General features: G+C 36.2%; 1 protein-coding gene across 5 annotated transcripts in view; it reads left to right on the top strand.

Annotated features, from left to right (window-relative positions):
- PCDH15 (protocadherin related 15) overlaps positions 1-24,263 on the top strand; it is a 1,516,422-nt gene that overhangs the window by 1,272,397 nt on the left and 219,762 nt on the right. For all 5 annotated transcript variants that reach the window (XM_067025124.1, XM_067025121.1, XM_067025122.1 and 2 more), the window contains 2 exons: positions 5,136-5,229; positions 10,600-10,728. In XM_067025124.1, coding sequence (XP_066881225.1) covers positions 5,136-5,229; positions 10,600-10,728 — 223 coding nt within the window. The remainder of the gene's footprint in view (positions 1-5,135; positions 5,230-10,599; positions 10,729-24,263) is intronic.

The raw sequence follows: 24,263 nt of genomic DNA, 5'->3' as shown, positions 1-24,263 counted from the left end.
AAGAAAGATGATATGCATTTTTTTCTGTAAGCTCTACTCTCAAAATATATGCTCAGATCACCCTTCTCACACAGCTGGTTCATGCCTCCATCACCTTACCTGAATGGCTACCAATATCTAACTCTTTCTATTGGTCTGTGTTTGTTAATCACTAATTACTGTTCAACATGGAATGCCATATCAAACTAGAAGCAATCACACATTTTGAGGTACACTCTACCCTCTCTAAATATCATTTTAAGGCCTGAAAAATGATGCCCAAATCAGCATGATAAATCTGCCAAAGACTCAGACACTTGTAAGTATAAATGATGTTAATCACAACCAGTAGAAGGTATTGAAAAAGATTAATGGAAGAATACAAAGCATGAAACCTGTGAGATAATCTCTTTCAGTGCATAATTATGCTGCTGCAATATTTCCTAATAAATGATGCAATTTGGGAAAATGAACACTTAAATAGAAGGTTGGTTGGTTTGGAAGTAGATACCCTCTACTACTTTTTAATCTACATTGTTTAAACAACTTTTGAACACCATTTTTATGGTTTGGCAAACCAACTCATTGTATAAAAGAGCTTGAGTTTGTCAATCACAATACATTTCAGGAATATAGCCTCAGTGTTTGGGGAGGGAATTCTGTGCACTATAATTAATTTAATTGAGGTTAAGTTCACATAGCATAAAATTAACCATTTTAAAGTCAACAGTTCAGTGGCATTTAGTAGACTCACCATGTTGTACGACTGTCAATTCTATCTAGTTCAGAAACATCATCATCATTCCAGAAGGAAGCACAAACCCGTTAAGCAGTTACTCCCTACTTGCCCTTCCCCTCGGCCACTGACAACCACCAAGTTGTGTTCTGCCTCTGTGGATTTATTTATTTTGGATATTTCCTATAAATAGAGTGACACAGTATGTGACCTTTTGTGTCTGGCTTTTTTCACTTAGCGTAATGTTTCAGAGTTCTTCATGTTGAAGCATATCTCAGTACTTCTTTCCTTTTTATAACTGCATAATATTCTGTTACATGTGTACACAGCAGTTTGTTTATCCATTCATACATTGATGGAAATTTGGGCTGTTTTTCTGTTTTGGTCATTGTGGATACTGCTAATATCCACACACACATACACACACACACATATAGATACATGTATTTAAGCACCTGTTTTCAATTCTTTTGAATATATACCCAGAATTGGAATTGCTGGGTCAGATTGTAATCATTTACTTTTTGAGGAACTGCCAAACTGTTTTCCATAGTGATTGAACCATTTTACATTCCCACCAGCAATGTACAAGTGTTTCAATACCTCTGTGTTTTCATCAACACGTTATTTTCCCATCTGTTTTGTTAATTGTTCTAGTGAGTATGAAGTACTATTTCATTGTAGCTTTGATTTGTATTCCCCTGATGACTAATGATGTTGAGCATGTTTTCATGTGCTAATTTCCCATTTGTATATCTTCTTTGGAGAAATATCTGTTCAAATTCTTTGCCTATTTTTTAATTGGGTTGTTTGTCCTTTTTGCTGTTGAGTTGTATGGAGTCCTTTATATATTTGGAGAACCAGACCCTTATCAGATATATGATTTGCAAATATTTTCTCCCATTTTGTAGGGTTGTTTTTCACTTTCTTGATACTGTACTTTGATGCACAAAAAAATTTTCACTTGAGGAATATCAATATATCTATTTTTCTTTTTTAAAAAATACATATACTATTGCTATTCTGTTTATTTAAAATTTATTTTATTTATTTATTTTTGGCTGTGTTGGGTCTTTGTTGCTGTGCTCGGGCTTTCTCTAGTTGCAGCGAGCAGGGGGCTACTCTTTGTTGCAGTACACAGGCGTCTCATCGCGGTGGCTTCTCTTGTTGTGGAGCATGGGCTCTAGGTGCGCGGGGCTTCAGTAGTTGTGGCACGTGGGCTTCAGTAGTTGTGACTCGCAGGCTCTAGAGCGCAGTCTCAGTAGTTGTAGCACATGGGCTTAGTTTCTCTGCGGCATGTGGGATCTTCCCAGACCAGGGCTCGAACATGTGTCCCCTGCATTGTTATGCACATTCCTAACCACTGCGCCACCAGGGAAGCCCTATCTATTTTTCTTTGTGCTGTTCATGCTGTTGTTATCATATTTAAGAATACATTATCAAACCCCAAATCATAAAGATTTATCCCTATGCTTTTGTCTAAGAGTTTTATGGTTTCAGTACTTACATATAGATTTTTGATCCATTTTGAGTTAAATTTTGTATATGGTATGAGATATTTCAATTACATTCTTTTGCATGTAGATCTCCAATTTCCCCAGCACTGTCCGTTGAAGAGATTATTCTTTCCCTATTGAATGATCTTGGCATTCTTGCTGAAAATCAACTGGCCACAGACTATGGATTCATTTCTGGACTCTCAGTTCTATTCACCAGTATACATGGGCACTTTTGAATGCCCTAATTTTCCAGGAAACTCTCTACCCAGTTTTTCCTGCCAGGCTTTTAGTGTTCCACTGTATGCCTCAAACATAAACTATTGCCTCAGATGGCTGCAGGTTGCTCCCCGACTTACACTGTTTTCCAGGAATACCCACTGCTTTTCCACCTTGAGTGAATTCTGAGTTAGGCAAAACAAGACAAAAACCATGTATTATTCCTTTAGGCAGCCTCCAGACCAGTTGGAATAGATAAACACAATTCTTTGTGAATAAGGATAGTTTTGCTGCCTCCAGAAGAAAGGACCAGAGTATTACACTGGGAATGTTGACCACCATCTTTAAGACCACTCTAAGCCAGGAAGGGCTGGGGCAAGGACAAGTGAAAATGGAACAAATCTTTACTACAATTTTTAAGTTACCTTTTTCTTAATTCTACCTTTATTTGGGTGCTGTCAACCTTTGACTGTTTTCCAGAGTCCTATCAAAGTTGTTTCTGATATTTCCTGCTTCATTTTTCAATGCTTCTGTGGAGAGACCATCTCTTCAAGCTGTCTACATCACCATTTTCACTGACATCACTCCTGTGCAATATATTTTCAGTTATGTAAAATTTAAGTAGCACTATTATTGATGTTTTATCAGGAGTCATTCTTACATATTTTTAGTATATGGACTAATAAGATTTACTGCATTTCTAAATGCAGCCTAATGTATACTGCTCTATAGCTTCCATTCAGCTGATAGCAAGAGTCCTCCTTTCCAGTTATTTCTGGAATTTTGTGGAAGGATGCTTGTGTGTACTCATAAGCTAGTCTTTCAGCTATGAATACCAAAATACAGTACCTATTTTTTCTCTCTTTTTCCATTTCCCAAATATCCTGTCTAACTGTCTACTACATTGGGACACAAGGCACACATCATCTTAAGCAAAGAACTATTTCCATAATAATCACCAGACTATGAAAAATATGCTATTTAGGTATAATATGGCTCTAAATTCTAATACAATATAAATTTCTAGTGATTTTCTAATTTAATATATAAGGCATAATATAGAGTTGGAGCTTAAACTGAGGAGAAAAATGGAAAACAATAACTGAATTTTCTTCTTTCATTTTACTATGGATAGATTTTCAGATTTCTTATTTCCTAAGTTACTTGTGAATAAGTCTCAGAAGCAATAAATGATTTACTTTTCTCTTTGAACGTCATTTTAGAATGGGGTTATCTGAACCATCTGCTATATAGGAAGTTGATCCAAATCTGATTGTTACAAATTACTCTGGGAATTGGTTTTCAGTTATTTGGACAAAACATTTTAAAATGTACAAGGAGCAAAGTCAGTTTTTCATAGTCATACCATATGTTTAGAACATTTTTTTAGTCCATATCAATAACAACAATAAAATAAAACAAACACAGTAACTGTGACTCTGATTCCTTGGCATTGACTCTCTGTACTCAACTACCATATGTGGTACGGATTGCTTAAATTCCACTATAACAACAAAAGCACTTGCATTAAAATGAAAACCTTTTATCTATCAGAAACAAATTATGATTTTATACTTGATAAATATTTTAGTGTTTTGCTAAATTAATGTAACCTCTCCTTCACAGTAGATACTTGTTAGACCTTAACTTAAATGCCATGTACAATGTCAGATTGTAATATCTAAGACATAAATGTAGAACTTATTTTAGAGAACATTATAAGCAACAAAAGTGTTATAAAACAAGTTGCATGGGAGAATAAATGCTTAAATATTTGAAAGTATGTATTCTAAACAGTGAAAAGGTTAAGAATTAGTATTAAAAATACTCTAAGTATGAGAATTTTCCCAAAGACTGTTCATCTCCCACTATACATAATACTTAAGAAATATCTAAATTTCAAGAGAATAACAAAATGGTAAAATTGTTAGTGTATCAACAAAAGAGTTTGTTTTTATAAATTGTAAAATGAGAGAACGAATGTTCATAAAATTATATTATCTTAAAAAGAATGTAAAATATGCAGCCAAGTGCTCTTTTGAAAGCAATTATAATGTATTTAAATATGGTTATAATAGAGAATACAAAGAAATATTTTAAAAACCCATAATATCTATGAAAGTTTTAATATTCCACTGCATATTTTCTAATCTTCTACAAGAAGACTCAGTTATTTTGAAATTTGGAAAGAAGAAAAAATATATTTTAATCTCTGTGGTTTAATCAAAGATGAAATTTAGATGTTTGCATTTCCACAGTGGTCACATATGTGACAATGAATGGGAGTGGTGATATAGATTGAAGAAATCACTTTTTTACTCAAAGCATTATGAAACTGCTCAAGATTAATGGACTCTTTTACCTTTGAAATAATCACAAACAAGATAGATATCTTTCTTCCTGGAATGAATTAAGCATAGTTAGTTTTGTTTTGTTTTTTCCTTGGAGGCTACAGAATCAACTCACTTATCTCATTCAGTTTGGCAGTTTTTCATTATTGCTAAGAGGCTCAACAGCCTTAAAAAGCCTTTTTGAGTTTTCAGCATGAATCCTAGAATCATTCATCTTAAATACTCAAGCTATGTTTGCTGACAGGAAAAAAAAAAAGAAACAACTATCAAAAGTAGTTCACAATAGTAGAAAGACTCCCTGTGACATAATATCTTTTTCTGTCTCATTTGTTTGTTTGTTTTCTCTGTCACTAGTACTGGGATTCTAACCTTAGGGAAAGCACTGGACAGGGAAAGCACTGATCGCTACATCCTGATCGTCACTGCTTCTGATGGCAGGCCAGATGGGGTGAGTACCCTCTTTGGGAAAGGGTTTTAAAAATAGTACTAAAGCAACTGAGAGAACCTTGTAGTTTACACTCTAAAACGATTTATTACAATCATGAATTCATGAATTAATCTCTTTTTCATTTGGAGCAACTACTTAAAATTACTCAAAGTGCTTTTTTCTTCAATGGGCTCTTTTAATCAATGAACCTATATTCTGAACTTGTTATGGAGCTGCAACTTTGACTTGACAGAATAGATACGTGGAATTTGCTCTCTTACCTAATTTATGTGGAAAATGAAATCTAACTTAGTCTAAGAAGTATTTCATTGTGTCCATCACCAGCACAGCACTGGAAGTTCTGGCAGTTTTACCATGTTGGAATCTATTTCCTTTAAAGTCACTTTTTTGAGTGTGGGGGACAGTGGACGGAAGGGAATTTGTGCATAAATACCTTGAAGCACATAGGAAACCAAGTTGACTGATTCTACAGGTTATTTGTAAGCGGTGCTCAGAATCTTGACTAATCCTTGATGATTGAAATGGTTTAAAAGGTCCCATAATTCTAGAGAAGATAAATTTTATTTCCTCTGAACCTAAAAATTAGTATTAAAAATAAATAAATTGTTTAGTTATGTAGGTGTGTTTTAAAATCATTTGATTGTATTCTTCAATCTACCCATCCACAACTACCACTATTCTGATGATTTTTTTTTTTTTTTGCGGTATGCGGGCCTCCCACTGTTGTGGCCTCTCCGGCTGCGGAGCACAGGCTCCAGACACGTAGGCCCAGCAGCCACGGCCCACGGGCCCAGCCGCTCTGTGGCACGCGGGATCCCCCTGGACCGGGGCACGAACCCGCGCCCCCCGCATCGGCAGGCGTACTCCCAACCACTGTGCCACCAGGGAAGCCCACTATTCTGATTTTTAAGCACTATAAAAATGCATTCGTTGGCAGTGCTTTATTAGACTGTTTTTTTCACCATTTCTATGTCACAAAATAGCTTTTGTCTTTAGTCTAGTGCATATGGGCCAACTCAGCACTGTTCTCTAGAAATAATTTCAAATTCAGTATAAGTGTCTGAAAGGCTCACCCAATTCAAATAGCAATGTGTCTCCAGTTTACTTGAAATGACTTCTTTGATCAAAAAATAGACTGGGTGGGGGTATATAATGCTCTCCTCATGCTTTTTGAGGATGATTGCTGTAGAAAATTTACCATACAGAATTGATAAAAGACAGTTTTATCATCTTAATTAAAAATTAGAAAAATAGATAAGGATAATTACTTAAATTTGGTAAACAATCTGCCCATAATAAGCTATTTGCCACTTTTCAAACATTAGATAAACAGCTATATGTGGAAAATAAAATATACAAAATAGTTTTAGTAAATAGTGAGTGAGGCCAAGAGAAGGCACTTAGAGATTAGGCGAGTCAATAAAAATAAAATCTAAGATTACTTTGTACATATGCAATCCCCTTAATTAATATAGTGTGCCTGTATAAGATATATGTAAAGAAGTCAATGAGAATCTCAAGAAGAAAATAATTGAGAACTTATGATGAAAGTTAATGTGTAACTTGGCTAGGAAATAACTGAGGGGGAAAATTCTAAGGAAGAGGAGGAATTATTAAGCATGGAGTAAGGGGTATAATTAGAATGAAGTAAAATTAATAAGGAGGTTTTTAGGTCAACCATTTGAGATAGGTCACATGATGAATCAGAAATTAATGGAAGTAATATATTAGCTAGGACCTTTTATCTCTGACCTTAAATGTAAGATTATTTAGACAACAGTAAAGGTGGAAAAGAAATAGCATATTAAGCTATCTGGCATAGTCTCAGTCTACTAATTATGGCTTTGGCCACATAAAAAACTGAAAATAAGTTCTGGGCTAATATTAGTGGTTTAGTTCTTTCTAGAACTTTTTTTTTTTTTTCAGTTATTTACTAGTTAATTTCAGTTCTCCTTGGCTAGGCCACTTAGCATTTCTAGTTCCCTCAATTTTTCTTTCTTTAAGAATGAATAAGGTCTCATTCAGCTTTAAAATTATGATCCTTTTAAGCAAATTTGTTTCATTTTCAAAAGTTTGAACTGAGAATATCACTAGGGAAAGAAACATTTAGATTTCAAACAAAAGCTTCTTCAGTTAGTTTCATCATTTATATAATTTTAGGGATCGACTTATACATGTGCACATACAGTGGGGTGTTGAAGAAGAAAGTAATTACAAAATAATAATAGTCTCATATTTTGATAACACTTTTCTTATCTAAGTATTTAAACTTATATCCTTTGTAGAATTATAGTAAAATTAACCCTTTAACCTTAATAATCATAGGTTTTAAGAAAGATATCTAATAAAAACACAGGTGGATGGACTTTTCTTAAATAAAAGGGATACCAGCAATTTAGGTGAAACAAATTGAAAGGATATAATTTGAATATTGCAGAATAGAGTCAATAGTTCTAATGTGTAGCCCAGAAATCTGCATTTTTAATGATAATCCAAGTGATTCTGATGCAAGTGATCTTCAGACCACTTTCCAAGAAATATATAAGCTGGAAGTTATTCTATGTATGTTTATTACTTTACATTTCTGCCAGAGAAATGGATATTCTTTATTTCATATACTATCTCTAAGATATGGATAAGTTCATCTATAGGGTCTATAAATTTCAGCCCCTATTAGCACAGGAATGGTGGACTTGTTATTTAACTTCTTAGTTCTCCTAATGATCCAGTTCTCATCTATACTACCCAGTTACAGACCACAGCCTTTGAGGACCCAGTATAGTCTGAAATCATCCCACTTCATAGTGTCAAGAATGGGAATTTTAAAGAATAGGATGGACACCAGTAAGGGAAATACAGATAGGCTGGTACTTTATGCAAGCAGTTAGAAGGAAGGTCAGCAAACTCTAGCATGGCTACTCTTAGATTTTGGCTCCCAGCTGTCCATTTTAATGTCTCCTTCACCCTCAGGCAAATTGGGAACTACTGCTCCAATAAAGGCACATCTTTTTACTAGCTTTAAATCCTTTTACTAGCTTTAACTCTAACACAACTTTTAAAGAAATAACATTTGTTAAATTGATTTTTGTTATGAAAGCAATGTAGCTCTCTTAGAGAAGATTTGGAAAATATGTAAAAGTTAAAAGGAGAAAATAACATGACCTGTATTTCATCTAATCAGATGACATTTATATTTATACATATCCATATACATCTCTACACACAAGCGTACGTTGATGTGCATGCATTCTTTAAATTAAATGATTTCATGGAGAGATGCACACAGAAGAGTGCACAAACCATAACTGTACAGCTTAATGAATTTTCACATAGTGAAAATACTTGTATAATCACTATTCAGAACAAGAAACAGAAATTAATTAGCACTCCAGAAGCCCAGCCTTACAATCGTGCCAGTTTCTACTCTGCCTTCTTCACAAAAGTGATCCCTATCCTGACTTCTATCACAATGGAGTATTTCTGCCAGTCTTTGAAATTTATATATTTGGAATCATGTAGTGTGTACTGTGTTGTGCCTGACTTCGTACACTCAGCCTTACATTCATGAAATTCATTGAGGTGAATGTAGTCTGTACATTCTTAGTATCACATGTTATTCTGTTGTGTGCAAAAAACACAATGTTATATAAACATCTACTATCGGTGGGCATTTAAGTTGTCCCAGCTTTGACTAAACAACACTGTTCTGCTTGTCTTTGACATTTCTTTAAATAAAATTTTTATTGGAGTTTTAAATACAGAAATATATACAAATCATTTTGAATAGCTGTATAAATTTTCACAAAATAAGCCTATCAATGTAGCTAGTACACAAATAAAGAAATAAGCCATTATCAATACCCAAGAATTCCCTGCTATGCCTGGTAATATTTTTAATGACCACTAGACATTATATATGAAAAATTATAAAGGCTTGGAATAAAATTATATTGCTCAAAAGAAGATTTAATATATGTCTGTTAAAATAAGGACAGATCACCTTAATCCAACCAAAATTTGACTATTGAGTTTTAATCTGAGTAAGGCCTGGTCTAGACCTTTTGCAGAATTACTCATAGAGTATAGAACTTCAGTGATCCCAACAAAGCATGTGCTGTATTCAATCTTTGATTAGACAGAACAGTTTCCAGCTTGTGTCACATATGAAGATGTTCCTTGATTTTGCAACAGAAAGGATGGGGTATTTACCAGGACTTCTCCTCCTTAGTAGCTAGGAAGTCCAGTTTTTGACCCCTTGGGCCCATGACCACTGCAAAATTTCTTCAGATTCACTTCCTCTAAGTCACTTCTTTATGCTCAGCTTTTTAGCCTTTTGCCCCACATCACTTACAGATTAGGACAAATCCTGTTTGTCTTTTTTAAAAAGAAAGTTAAGTAATTCTCTCATGACAGTACCATCCTGCTTTTTCCTCCTACTTTTTATTTGCATGTTATTAAATATTTAATATCATAACATAATGGATTTTTCATTTTCCAGCCTAGAATACTTTCGTTCTCTAATTTTGGTCTCAGCCTTCTGTGATCTGCCCCTCACTGTGACAGAGCTGGGTGGAGGGCAAGTGCTGTACTCAGGCTTTGATTAGACGGAGCAGTTTCCAGCTTGAGTCATGTATGAAGATGTTCCTTGATTGTGCAAAAGTCATTGACCAACGTTATGTTCTTGAGTTGCAGCAGGCTAGAGATTTTACCTTTTAACCAGGTAGCACATACTACTGGTAGTATTACCCGCTTACCATTTCCTTAGGCTGTATAACCATAAGGTTGTTTGTGTGTGTGTGTGTGTGTGTGTGTGTGTGTGTGTGTGTGTGTGTGTTTGTTATAATTAGTGGTGTATGGTCCTCAAACTCTTGGTTTAGATGTGAACCTAGAAAATTACTAATGTAGTATTTGCTTACCTGAAAATACCCATTTGACATACCATGCTATTTTATAGTGTACTAGTTATATTTTTAAACAGTACAACATATAAGTGGTAAAAACTGCAGAAATGTTACATTTCAGAGAAAAAGGGGTACAAGTGTCTATAAACAAAAACTTACCACCCACAAAATGTGAACAAGATAGAGGTAAAACACTCTAAAAGTAAGCCTCCAGGAAATACTTGAAATTTTCAAGAAGATGTTTGCCCTCTAATATCATTTGATTTTTCCATCTGTTTTTTGAGGTGTTTGAAAATTGCGAGCTTCCTCTCTTTTTTTCCCCTTGTCTTTTTTGGAAAGCTAAGGAATAGGAATAGTAATGAGATGCCTTTCAGATAGACAAATGCCAATATGACTAATTAACTGACATGAAAATAAAAATAACTCCTCTCACATTTAATCCCGCCCCCTATGTTTTTTTTTCTTTAAGACCTCAACTGCCACGGTAAATGTGGTGGTAGCAGATGTCAATGACAATGCTCCAGTGTTTGATCCCTATCTGCCCAGAAATCTATCAGTGGTAGAAGAAGAAGCCAATGCGTTTGTGGGTCAAGTAAGGGTAAGTGGAGTATTTATGTGTATATTAAATGTATTTTTTTAAGTGAGTAATTTTCTTATATTTTAATTTGAAAAGAGATTCAGCTAATGCTATGTGTTAAATGATAGAGCATCAGAATTATCTGAAAGCAATAAGCAAGATCACTTGGGTATAAGACAAGATGGTAATAAAGTGTATTCATTCTTGATCACTGTACTGGATAACCTTCAAGATTATTTTTTAATAAATCATATTGTGTCCATTTGGATTTAACTTGTTAAGGTCGTTGATTTATATTTTATAACCATTGTATAATTTAAACATTGATTCATTTGATAGTATTATTTTCTTATTTAATATATATTTTTACTTTCTGGAATTACAATAAAGTATTTTTAGAGAAGTATGTAATTATCTATACCATTAAGCATATATTTGGAAACGCATACCTCAAATCACAAATGCTTAGATGTAATGTCATTTGCTTGTGTAAACATATCTTTAGCATCTCCTGTGCACCTTATATTTCAGTTGCATCCCTGTCCAACATACTCAACATTCATTTCTAGGCATGCTCTCTTAATTCCTAACTGGAAATATTAGCCAGTTTCTGTTACTTTTTTGATGAATAATCCCATTTTTCTTAAATCAGAGACAATACTTTTTTCAATTAGGCCATGCCTGGTCTTGAACATAGTGGTCTAGAAACCATAAGATGAGTGAAAATTTTGAGAAATGTACATATATCTTGAAGTGTTGACCTCAGATGATGCATCTATGTGGTCTCCAGGCAAGGAAAGAATCCTCCATCAAGAGTGAGTCAACCTGGTACCTCAAGTCCAGGTTTCAGGGTCCTACATCTTTCCTGTTAAGGCCTGGAGTTTTAAATAAGAGGTTTGCCGGTGCTTTGCAGTAAATCTTCTCTACAATTCAACTGCTATTACAATCAAAGGGTCTGTTTTTCAGTTCAATCTTCTCTCTGGCTTTAAAAGGACAGGGTTTCTTTAAATGCTGTCAGCGAGACCCCTCTGACTTGAGCTTGAGCTCATCAGTTTTTTTCCTGAGAGCACTGACAATACTTGCAACAACTGTTAACTCCATAGTCATTGTCATTATCACTATCTTTCTCAAATCCTGGAGAAATTGATAAGATATACATCCCCTTATGCCTTTTTGCCGTCCCAATTCACCACAAGAGAGAGTCTTGTAATTATTCTGTTACAACATGCCAAGTGGTCTTGATGCCATGTGGCCAGCAAGACATTCAACTCCAGAACCCCACACAGTACCTCTGGTATCAAAAGTTTTACTGTAGATTCTACAAGAAAAAGCCTGGAGACAAAAGAGTCAGGTATAAATAGTTTTTCTGAGAAGTTAAAGTAATACTAATAGGGAAGTGAGGAAGTGATGCAGAGAAGAGAAGGCAGACAATAAAGGGACTGCAGTTAACCAGCTGTCCTTAAGAGCAATGGAGCTTAATCTGAAGGGCAAATTCTGGGAAGTGACACAAAATAAATTTCCCATAATTAATGATCCTGAAAAGTGATGGAACTGGTAAATTCACACACTAACACCTGAAAGTTCTTGGTCAGTGGTGCTGTGGATCAGGGCACATTTTCAGCACTTCCTGCCTCCAAGCAAGCATCCAGCTCTCTGCAATTCTGATATAAGGGCTTTCAGTGAGACTGCAGTTACTAGCAGATGGAAGTTGGCCAGAAACTATACATGCTCTGAGGGACATGCATGGGGCACTGACAATTTCTGTTACACCAAGCAAAGAAGGTGATTAAATCTATAAGAGGGGCATGTTCTGAAAACAGAGAAAGGCGGCAGTGTTGAAGCTGATTCATGAAGGATGAATACTGGTGAGAAGGAAGTTGAAAGGGGTTAGAAGGATGAATACTGGTGAGAAGGAAGTTGAAAGGGGTTAGAAACTGTCTAAGGAAAGTTGATTGCATGAATAAAAGCATAGACAAATGACAGCATGTGACATGTCATAATTACATTAAATAAGATGTGCCATATCATAAATGTTTCTCTTTGCCATGTTGTAGAAGGTGCTGGGGGGACCCCTAGAGGGTCTGAGGTGCTGGTATCATTAGATTTTTATTTTATAAAGATTGCTAAGTAGATTGTAATGGAAGATTATAAATCCAGAAAACTGAATTAGAAGGCAATTATAATAGCCCAGCTGAAATCCATGGCTGTACATTCCAAACCAGTCTAACAGCTCTTCCCTTTCACCGTGGGTGTGTTTTTGTTATTAATTTTGAGGTGTACCTTTGAACACTGGGATCTCTGAAACTACTAGGTCTGTAGAACTATACTTGTGAAGAGAACTTGCTTGTAGCTTTAACAATGAGAAACTCTTCCCAAATAAAACTTGTCTTCGAAAAAAAAACTTGAACTAATGTAATAGTTTAATCATAATGATAGTTAAATTATATTACAGTTGTCACTCTAGGATGCCACTTTGATGAAAACTGAAAATTATTTTAATCATATCTATCAAGTATTTAGATAAAATAAAGAGGTATTTGAAATTTAGGAAAATTATCTTTCCCATTTATTTTAATTTACTTAGCATTGGAGACATAAAGCCCATAGGGAATATACAGGTCATAACACATACATAGACATTAGCATGCTGATTGATTTTTAGTTTTATTTTTCCTTTTTCTTAACCTGTCTTTGCCACTTTTCCTACTGATTCTTTGTCTTTGAAAGAATTACAGCATTAACTTTTATTTATTGTCTCCTGGTTCTTGAATTTGATGAGAAATGTTCTCTATAATTTCTCAGCATTAAAAATTGAAATATAGACTTTAGCACTCATAATTTGATAAAGGGATAATTGTCCTGGTCTTTAGGCAATAACATGTTTTCATAAAAACCAAAATGAGTTTGAAAGTACAAAGGAGAAGGAAAGCATCTGACGCAGTCATATCCCACTGATTGACCACGGTTCCAGTTCATAGAATGGAACTTTGATGCATCACAATGGTCTCCTATCGCTACCTAATGATAACTATATAATACATTAATTTCACTAAATGACTCATGCTCCGCTTATAAAATTTAATTTTAACTGTCACCAAAAGCTGAGACACACTTAAAACCGAAATATGTGTGGTTAGTTATTGTATTCAATTTGAGTTACCAACTTCGCGTTTTTGTTCTAATGACGTTTTAGTACAAGTAAACCAATATTTGAATTCAAATGTGGAAGGAACCTTGTATTTCCTTCTTATTTATTAAGGTAGTGTTTTAGTATCAAACTTTACTTACTAGGTAATACTTCTGAAGCAATATTTCTGGATTTTGCAGAGCAAAATGTTTTTATTAGCATATGAAAAATAAACTTTAAAAAATTTGAAATATAGTTGATTTACAATGTTGTGTTAGTTTCAGGCATACAGTAAAGTGATATGGTTATGCATATATATATTTTCAAATTATTGTTGTAATAGGGGCAGAGTGGGCACACGGGCATTAGTATTACATACGACCATTAACATGCGACCCTCAGCACGGTTAGAGGTCCCGCACAGTCAGCCTCGTTGTGGTCCTCTGGGCAGAATGTGGCGAGAGGCACATGGAGGCCTTCTCCCAGGGCCCTCCAGGCCCTGCAGCCTCAGGCCGCTGGGTGAGCTGGGGGCCCAGGGACAGGCTGAGGGCTGTGTCCTACAGAGCTCCAGAGCCCTTGCCAGGGCCGCCCACTGGCCAGGCCCAGGCCTTGAAGCAGGGCCAAACCTCTCCCCCATCCTGGCTTTTGTGACCTAATGGTGGTGGCGGTCTCCATGGGCCATAGTCTGTGGAGGCCTCAGCAACTGGACTACATGGACACTGCCATTAAGGTAGCAGCTTCAACCAGCTTCAGTCTCTCCATTCAAATTCAAAAATTGGTACAGCTTAGTTCAGTTGTCTACCCCTAGGAGGTGGCCAGAGGTCAGGGTTCGATAACATTTTCCCTTATAGGTTATTACAAAATATTGGGTATAGTTCCCTGTGCTATACAATAGGTCCTTGTTGGTTATCTATTTTAGATATAATAGTGTGTTTATGTTAATGCCCCAATCCTAATTTATCCGCCCCCCTTTACCCTTTGGTAACTATAGTTTGTTTTCTATGTCTATGGGTCTGTTTCTGTTTTGTAAAAAGTTCACTTGTATCTTTTCTTTCTTTTTTTTTTTAGAGTCCACATATAAGCAATATCATATATTTGTCTTTCTCTGTCTGTCTTACTTCACTTAGTGTGATTATCTCTAGGTCCATCCATATTGCTGCAAATGGCATTATTTCATTCTTTTTATGGTTGAGTAATTGTCTGGCTAAACTTGTTTTTTAATGTAGAAGTTACTACACACAGATATAGTATACCACACTTAAATTTGAGAATCTTTTCTATATTCTCAAAACACAAGCAGTAGCAGTATAGTTGGGGGAAAGATGTATATAGAATAAAACCTAGCAAACACAGAAAGAATAGATTGTGTCTCTGTCAAATGTGTCATACTGATTATTTACTAAAAAGAATGAAAAACACCACAAGGACTAAGATGGCTCTGTCAGGATTCATGGGAAAAAATGTATTATCTGCAGTAACTTAACAAATTAGTAAGATCCTAGGTTAGAAAAAAAAAGGAAATAGATATACCAGGTGGATGTGATACAAGACAGAATTGAGCCAAAAAGGCAATGTGAGAAAAAGTCAATTGTCTGTCAATAATGGAAGATTTGCTTAGAGAAGTTCTAGAAAATTGGTTAATACATGTTGAGTTCAAATAGAGAAGGCCAGGAAGGCCTAATGAAATAGCCACTGACGAAAAGACTTTACTTGTCAGTGTAAGGTTTTGTTTAGTACCCTTTATAGTATTTCACAGGAGATAAAAAAAATCATGATGCTTAGTTCAGTATGGTGTGTGTCATTTTCATTTGTTTTCTCAACTAATGTCTCATAGATTCAATCTTGAGTCTGGGTTGGAGAGTGAGGGGGAAGATAAAGGAAGATCTTTTAATAAACACAGTCTTAGATACAGGGTCACAAGAGAACTTCTTTGTACTTTTCTAACAGAGTCTAGCTTATCAAGGAGAATGAGAGGGTGTTTTTACTTAGACACACTTGCTGCTGTAGGTGCTTCAGCGCATCACTCTGTGTGCATGCTTCAGGTCAGTGGATAGTGAAGGGAGAGCAGCAGAGAGAAACCTTGGAGCTCATGTCAAAGATGTCTAGCATCTCTTTGAGGAGTTTCTTAGGGGCCAGAATTCTTTTTCAGTTCTTCATCTCAGTTTTCAGAGTAGCCCTGGGCATGCATGCATGCATGCACAGATTCATCAGAGAAGGCATATTTGGAAACAACACTGCCTGTTAAGGTTAAAAAAGGTTCTCAGCATTATATACAATACAGAGTGAACCTCTTCCCAGCAAACTTCCAGTTAATACCTTGTAGAATTTCTCATGCACACCTGACTTCCTTTAGCTCTAAGTAACAAAAATAGAGCTCTGAGTCAACAAAATGTTCTTCCAGTTATAAAATAAAAGAGGCTGAATTTATTTAACCTGAAACAGAAATGTATTCCCATTGTGAGATCTGCATGCTAAATCTCAGCTGGGGTGAAGTGGTAGTGATTCAGTTTTAAAATCATTAGTAAACTGCAGTGTTTAGAAGGGTAGTGATGGTGCCATTTTAAAGAAAAATTGATATCTCCTTCAACTATACAATTTAATATTAAACAAAATAAATCTGAACCTCAGTGGTCTGTCTCTGATTAATGTAGTTGTCATCTCCCTGTGTGAGGTTCTAAAAATGAAATGAAGGTGGGGAGCTTTACGGTGTTTTATTTAGCTTTTGTAGCTCAGCATGATGTTCAACAGTGCCTAAAACTATAATACTTCTTTTTTAAGTGGGCCACAAGTGTGGATATTTATGGGTTCTCTTGTCAAATCAAACAATATAATGCAAAAACTGTACTCAGTCAAGTAAAGAAAAGAAGCCCACACAATTTGAAAACTTAATGATGTCCATTTTAATGCTCCTACCTAAAAATATTTATAATGGAGATTTATATACTGCTTGTGAGTAATTTTGAAGCTTGGTGATCTTTCAGATATTCAATTAGTTCATAAATAGATTAGAAAATTTTATGCATATATTTTTATAATATTTACTTGGGATATATCTTTTCGCCAGTTTTTTGTCTTACTGTCAGCTATTATAATAGATTCATGTACGTGTGCATACGTGTGTGTGTATAAATATTCACAGTTGTATAATCCCAGATGCATAATGAATGATATCCATCCTCAACCCCATAGTAACCAATGACCTCTTTATTGCTAAATGTCATCTTTATCTGAAGAACTTCACTGCTGCATTTGAGATGGATCTCACACTCTCCTTTATGAGACTCTACTACCTGTTTGCTCCCGGTTTTCATGTTTAAGCATTTCTGATTCTTTTTGTCTTCCCTTTATCTGTTTCTTCATAAACCTTCTTTAAAAAATATTGTATTAGTTCTTTTTCTCCTAGCTCTATTGAGGTAAAACTGCTATACAAAAAGGGACAGATAATTAATGTGTGCGATTTGGTGACTTTGAGTTGGGAAATATACATGTACACTTGTGTTACCATCGCCACAATCAAGGTAATAACCATATTCATCACCTCCAAGACAAATTCTGGATATTGGAACTGTCTTCTCATTAGTTTTAATTCTACACATTTTGGGGGGAAATTCCACTGATATTAAAAACCACTGTTTTAATTACACTTGGATGCTGATGTCTTCCACAGCTATATCTATAATCGCTTCTGCAGCTTCAGCCTACAGCCTCAAATAGACATTTATCTGTAAAACAAACCTGCTTGAATGTCCTAGAGGCACCTCAAATTCAACGTGTTTAAGATTGAATCCTTATTTTCATCTTCCTCAGAAAGGGCTTCTTCTCCTGAATTCTGCATCTCAGTTTATTATTCCCAAGCCAAACTGGAGAGGCATCTCAGTCTTCTCTTTCTCCCTCACTGTGCTTATCCAGTCAATCCCCAATCTTGATAATTTTACATGCTTCGAATAGTTTTCAAATTTTCTCCTCTCTCCAAAACAACAACAGTCAGGCTCTCATTCTATGTCTCCTGACCTACTGTTACAACCTCCTAATACGTTATCCTATCATTAATCTTAACAAACCTCATACTTATCCTTGATGTAACTGCTGGGGATGTCTCTAACAAACATAGTTCAATAGTAGAAAGTAACCCTCAATGCAGCAAACAAGGCACACTTCCCATTACTGCTTTTAAAACTTCACCTTCAGGAACACTAACCTGCTTGAGATTACTAATGCATGTTCTCAGAACTCTCCCATGTCTGTTTGCCTCTGCTCTTGCCCTCTGCCCTCATTTCTTCATTCTCCATTTTTTATTTAGATAGCTCATCTTTGAAAATTTTAGTCAAACATAATCTTTTCTAGAAAAGCTTTTTCTGAACTTTTCATGTCCTAAATGGCCCATCTCATACTGTTGCACAACTTTTTGGTAGTGCTTACCAAAGTCTATTGAAAGTTTCCATTTACTCAAATTTCTTGAAAGCAGAGACTGTGTCATATTGATCTTAGAAACCTCACTACCCAGCCCAATATTTGGGTCTTATAAGATACTAAATTAAACTAGACCTAATGGATTAAAATGATCTGAAAGTACATTTTTCCACTGAAGATTCATGAATGTTGTAGAAAGAGAAATATATGTCAACAACTAAAATACCTATTTGGCTTACCTCACACACATACATGCAAGTAAATAAGTAGTCTTGATAAATGGAGAAAAACTGTTGATACTGGAAATCTGTCTACTTTTAGAATTGCAACATGTAGAATAGTATATATAGGGTTGATTTAAAAAGCAGTATCGGAGACCTTCAAGATGGTGGAAGAGTAAGATGTAGAGATCACCTTCCTCCCCACAAATACATCAGAAATACATCTACATGTGGAACAACTCCTACAGAACACCTACTGAACGCTGGCAGAAGACCTCAGACTTCCCAAAAGGCAAGAAACTCCCCACGTACCTGGGTAGGGCAAAAGAAAAAAGAAAAAACAGAGACAAAAGAATAGGGACGGGAACTGCACCAGTGGGAGGGAGCTGTGAAGGAGGCAAAGTTTCCACACACTAGGAAGCCCCTTCACTGGCGGAGATGGTGGGTGGCGGGCACTCACCAGCCTGAAAGGCTTGTCTGCTTACCCGCTGGGGCGGGCGGGGGCTGGGAGCTGAGGCTCAGGATTCGGAGGTCAGATCCCAGGGAGAGGACTGGGGTTGGCTGCGTGAACACAGCATGAAGGGGCTAGGGCACTATGGCTAGATGGGAGGTAATCCAGGAAAAAGTCTGGAGCTGCCTAAGAAGCAAGAGACTTGTTCTTGCCTCTTTGTTTCCTGGTGCGAGAGGAGAGGGGATTAAGCGTGCGGCTTAAAGGAGCTCCAGAGATGGGCGTGAGCCGCGGCTATCAGCACAGACCCCAGAGACAGGCATAAGATGCTAAGCTGCTGCCGTAGCCACCAAGAAACCTGTGTGCAAGCACAGGTCACTATCCACACCTCCCCTCCCTGGAGCCTGTGCAGCCCGCCACTGCCAGCGTCCCATGATCCAGGGACAACTTCTCCAGGAGAACACACAGCGTGCCTCGGGCTGTTGCAACATCATGCTGGCCTCTACTGCCGCAGGCTCGCCCCGCATCTGTACCCCTCCCTCCCCCCGGCCTGAGTGAGCCAGAGCCCCCGAATCAATTCCCCCCCTGTCCTGTCTGAGCGAAGAACAGACACCCTCAGGTGACCTACACGCAGAGGCGGGGCCAAATCCAAAGCTGAACCCCAGGAGTTGTGCGGACAAATAAGAGAAAGAGAAATCTCTCCCAGCAGCCTCAGGAACAGCAGATTAAATCTCCACAATCAACTTGATGTTCCCAACATCTGTGGAATACCTGAATAGACAACGAATCATCCAAAATTGAGGTGGTGGACTTTGGGAGCAACAATATGTATACTTTTTTCCTTTTTCCCTTTTGTGAGTGTGTATGTGCATGCTTCTGTGTGTGATTCTGTCTGTATAGCTTTGCTTTTACCATTTGTCCTAGGGTTCTGTCTGGGTTTTTTTTGTATACTTTTTAGTACTTGTTATCATTGGTGGATTTGTTTTTTGGTTTGGTTGCTCTCTTCTTTCTGTCTTTTTAAAATTTGTTCATTTTTAATAATTATTTTTTATTTTAAAAACTTTATTTTTCTTTCTTTCTTTCTTTTATTCTCCCTTTTATTCTGAGCTGTGTGGATGACAGGGTCTTGGTGCTCAGGCCAGGTGTCAGGTCTGTGCCTCTGAGGTCTCGGAGAGCTGAGTTCAGGACATTGGTCCACCAGAGACCTCCCAGCTCCATGTAATATAAAACGGCAAAAATCTCCCAGAAATCTCCATCTCAATGCCAAGACCCAGCTCCACTCAACAACCAGCAAGCTACAGTGCTGGACACTCTATGCCAAACAACTATCAAGACAGGAAGACAATACCACCCATTAACAGAGAAGCTGCCTAAAATAATAATAAGGTCACAGACACCCCAAAACAAACCACCAGACGAAAACATGAACACCAGAAAGACAAGATCCAGCCTAGAACACAGGCACTAGTGCCCTACACAAGGAATCCTATACAATACACTGAACCAAACTTAGCCACTGGTGGCAGACACCAAAATTAACAGGAACTATGAACCTGCAGCCTGCGAAAAGGAGACCCCAAACACAGTAAGTTAAGAAAAATGAGAAGACAGAGAAACATACAGCAGATGAAAGAGCAAGGTAAAAACCCACCAGACCAAACAAATGAAGAAGAAATAAGCAGTCTACCTGAAAAAGAATTCAGAGTATTGATAGTAAACGTGATCCAAAATCTTGGAAATAGAATGGAGAAAATAAAAGAAATGTTTAACAATTACCTAGAAGAACTAAAGAGCAAACAGACAATGATGAACAACCCAATAAATGAAATTATACATTCTCTAGAAGGAATCAATAGTGGAATAACTGAGGCAGAAGAACGGATAAGTGACCTGGAAGATAAAATAGTGGAAATAACTACTGCAGAGCAGAATAAAGAAAAAAGAAAGAAAAGAATTGAGGACAGTCTCAGAGACCTCTGGGACAACATTAAACACACCAACGTTGGAATTATAGGGGTCCCAGAAAAGAGGAAAACAAGAAAAGGGACTGAGAAAATATTTGAAGTGATTATAGTTGAAAACTTCACTAATATGGTAAAGGAAATAGTTAATCAAGTCCAGGAAGTGCAGAGAGTCCCATACAGGATAAATCCAAGGAGAAACACGCCAAGACACATATTAATCAAACTATCAAAAATTAAATACAAAGAAAAATATTAAAAGCAACAAGGGAAAAACAACAAATAACATACAAGTGAATCCCCATAAGGTTAACAGCTGATCTTTCAGCAGAAGATCTACAAGCCAGAAGGGAGTGGCAGGACATATTTAAAGTGATGAAAGGGGAAAACCTACAACCAAGATTACTCTGCCCCTCAAGGATTTCATTCAGATTCGACGGAGAAATTAAAATCTTTACAGATGAGCAAGAGTGAAGAGAATACAGCATCACCAAGCCAGCTTTACAACAAATGCTAAAGGAACTTCTCTAGGCAGGAAACACAGGAGAAGGAAAAGACCTACAACAACAAACCCCCCAAAATTAAGAAAATGGTAATAGGAACATACATATTGATAATTAACTTAAACATAAAAGGATTAAATGCTCCAACCAAAAGATATAGACTGGCTAAATGTATACAAAAACAAGACCCATATATATGCTGTCTACAACAGACTGACTTCTGACCTAGAGACACATACAGAATGAAAGTGAGGGGATGGAAAATGATATTCCATGCAATGGAAATCAAAAGAAAGCTGGAGTAGCAATTCTCATATCAGACAAAATAGACTTTAAAATAAAGATTATTACACGAAACAAGGAATTAAAATAAAGACTATTACAAGAAACAAGGAAGGACACTACATAATGATCAAGAGATCAATCCAAGAAGAAGATATAACAATTGTATATATTTATGTACCAAGCATAGGAGCACCTCAATATATAAGGCAAATGCTAACAGCCATAAAAGGGGAAATCGACAGTAACAATCATAGTAGGGGAGTTTAACACCCCACTCTCACCAACGGACAGATCATCAAAATGAAAATAAATAAGGAAACACAATATTTACATGATACATTAAACAAGATAGACTTCATTGATATTTTATGACATTCCATCCAAAAACAACAGGATATGCTTTCTTCTCAAGTGCTCATGGAACATTTTCCATGATAGGTCATATCTTGGGCCACGCATCAAGCCTTGGTAAATTTAAGAAAATTGAAATTGTATCAAGTATCTTTTCCGACCACAATGCTATGAGACTAGATACCAATTACAGGAAAAAGTCTGTAAAAATTACAAACACATGGAGGCTACACAATACACTACTTAATAACCAAGAGATCACTGAAGAAATCAAAGAGGAAATCAAAAAATACCTAGAAAAAAATGACAATGAAAACATGATGACCCAAAACCTATGGAATGCAGCAAAAGCAGTTCTAAGAGGGAAATTTATAGCAATACAATCCTACCTTAAGAAACAAGAAACATCTCAAATAAACAACCTAACCTTACACCTAAAGCAATTAGAGAAAAGAACAAAAAAACCCCAAAGTTAGCAGAAGGAAAGAAATCATAAAGATCCAATCAGAAATAAGTGAAAAAGATATGAAGAAAACAATAGCAAAGATCAATGAAAGTGAAACCTGGTTATATGAGAAGATAAACAAAATTGATAAACCATTAACCAGATTCATCAAGAAAAAAAGGGAGAAGGCTCAAATGAAAAGAATTAGAAATGAAAAAGGTGAAGTAACAACTAGCACTGCAGAAATACAAAGGATCATGAGAGATTACTATGAGCAACTCTATGCCAATAAAACGGACAACCTGGAAGAAATGGACAAATTCTTAGAAAAGCACAACCTTCTGAGACTGAAACAGGAAGAAATAGGAAATAGAAAATATAAACAAACCAATCACAAGCCCTGAAATCAAAACTGTTATTAAAACCTTCCAACAAACAAAAGCCCAGGACCAGATGGCTTCACAGGCAAATTCTATCAAACATTTAAAGAAGAGCTAACACCTATCCTTCTCAAACTCTTCCAAAATATAGCAGAGGGAGGAACACTCCCAAATTCTTTCTACGAGGCCACCATCAACCTGATACTAAAACCAGACAAAGATGTCACAAAAAAAAAAAAAAAAAAAAAAAAAAAAAAAAAAAAAAAAAAAAAACACTACAGGCCAGTATCACTGATGAACATAGATGCAAAAATCCTCAACAAAATACTAGCTAACAGAATCCAACAGCACATTAAATGGATCATACACCATGATCAAGTGAGGTTCATCCCAGGAATGCAAGTGTTCTTCAATATACGTAAATCAATCATTGTGATACACCATATTAACAAGTTGAAGAATAAAAACCATATGATCATCTCAATAGATACAGACAAAGCTTTCAACAAAATTCAACACCCATTTATGATAAAAACCCTCCAGAAAGTAGGCATAGAGGGAACTTATCTCAACGTAATAAAGGTCATATATGACAAACCCACAGCCAACAACGTTCTCAATGGTGAAAACCTGAAACCACTTCCAGTAAGATCAGGAACAAGACAAGGTTGTCCCATTCCTTGTTGAATAACACGGTTATTCAACATTGTTTTCGAAGTTTTAGCAACATCAGTCAGAGAAGAAAAAGAAATAAAAGAATCCAAATAGGAAAAGAAGTAAAGCTGTCACTGTTTGCAGATGCCATAATAGTTTACATAGAGAATCCTAAAGACTCTATCAGAAAACTACTAGAGCTAATCAATGAATTTGGTAAAGTAGCAGGATACAAAATTAATGCACAGAAATCCCTTGCATTCCTATACCCTAATGATGAAAAGTCTGAAAGAGAAATTAAGGAAATATTCCCATTTACCACTGCAACAAAAAGAATAAAATACCTAGGAATAAACCTACCTAAGGAGACAAAAGACCTGTATGCAGAAAATTATAAGACACTGATGAAAGAAATTAAAGATCATACAAACAGATGGAGAGATGTACCATGTTCTTGGATTGGAAGAATCAACATTGTGAAAATGACTATGCTACCTAAAGCGATCTACAGGTTCAATGCAATTCCTATCAAACTACCACTGGCATTTTTCACAGAACTAGAACAAAAAATTTCACAATTTGTATGGAAACACAAAAGACCCCGAATAGCCAAAGCAATCTTGAGAACGAAAAATGGAGCTGGAGGAATCAGGCTCCCTGACTTCAGAATACACTAGAAAGCTACAGTAATCAAGACAGTCTGGTACTGGCACAAAAACAGAAATATAGATCAATGGAACAGGATAGAAAGCTCAGAGATAAACCCATGCA

This window comes from Kogia breviceps, chromosome 2, assembly GCF_026419965.1.
Source record: "Kogia breviceps isolate mKogBre1 chromosome 2, mKogBre1 haplotype 1, whole genome shotgun sequence".
Lineage (NCBI taxonomy): Eukaryota > Metazoa > Chordata > Mammalia > Artiodactyla > Physeteridae > Kogia > Kogia breviceps.
This window is presented reverse-complemented; position numbering and strand designations above follow the sequence as displayed.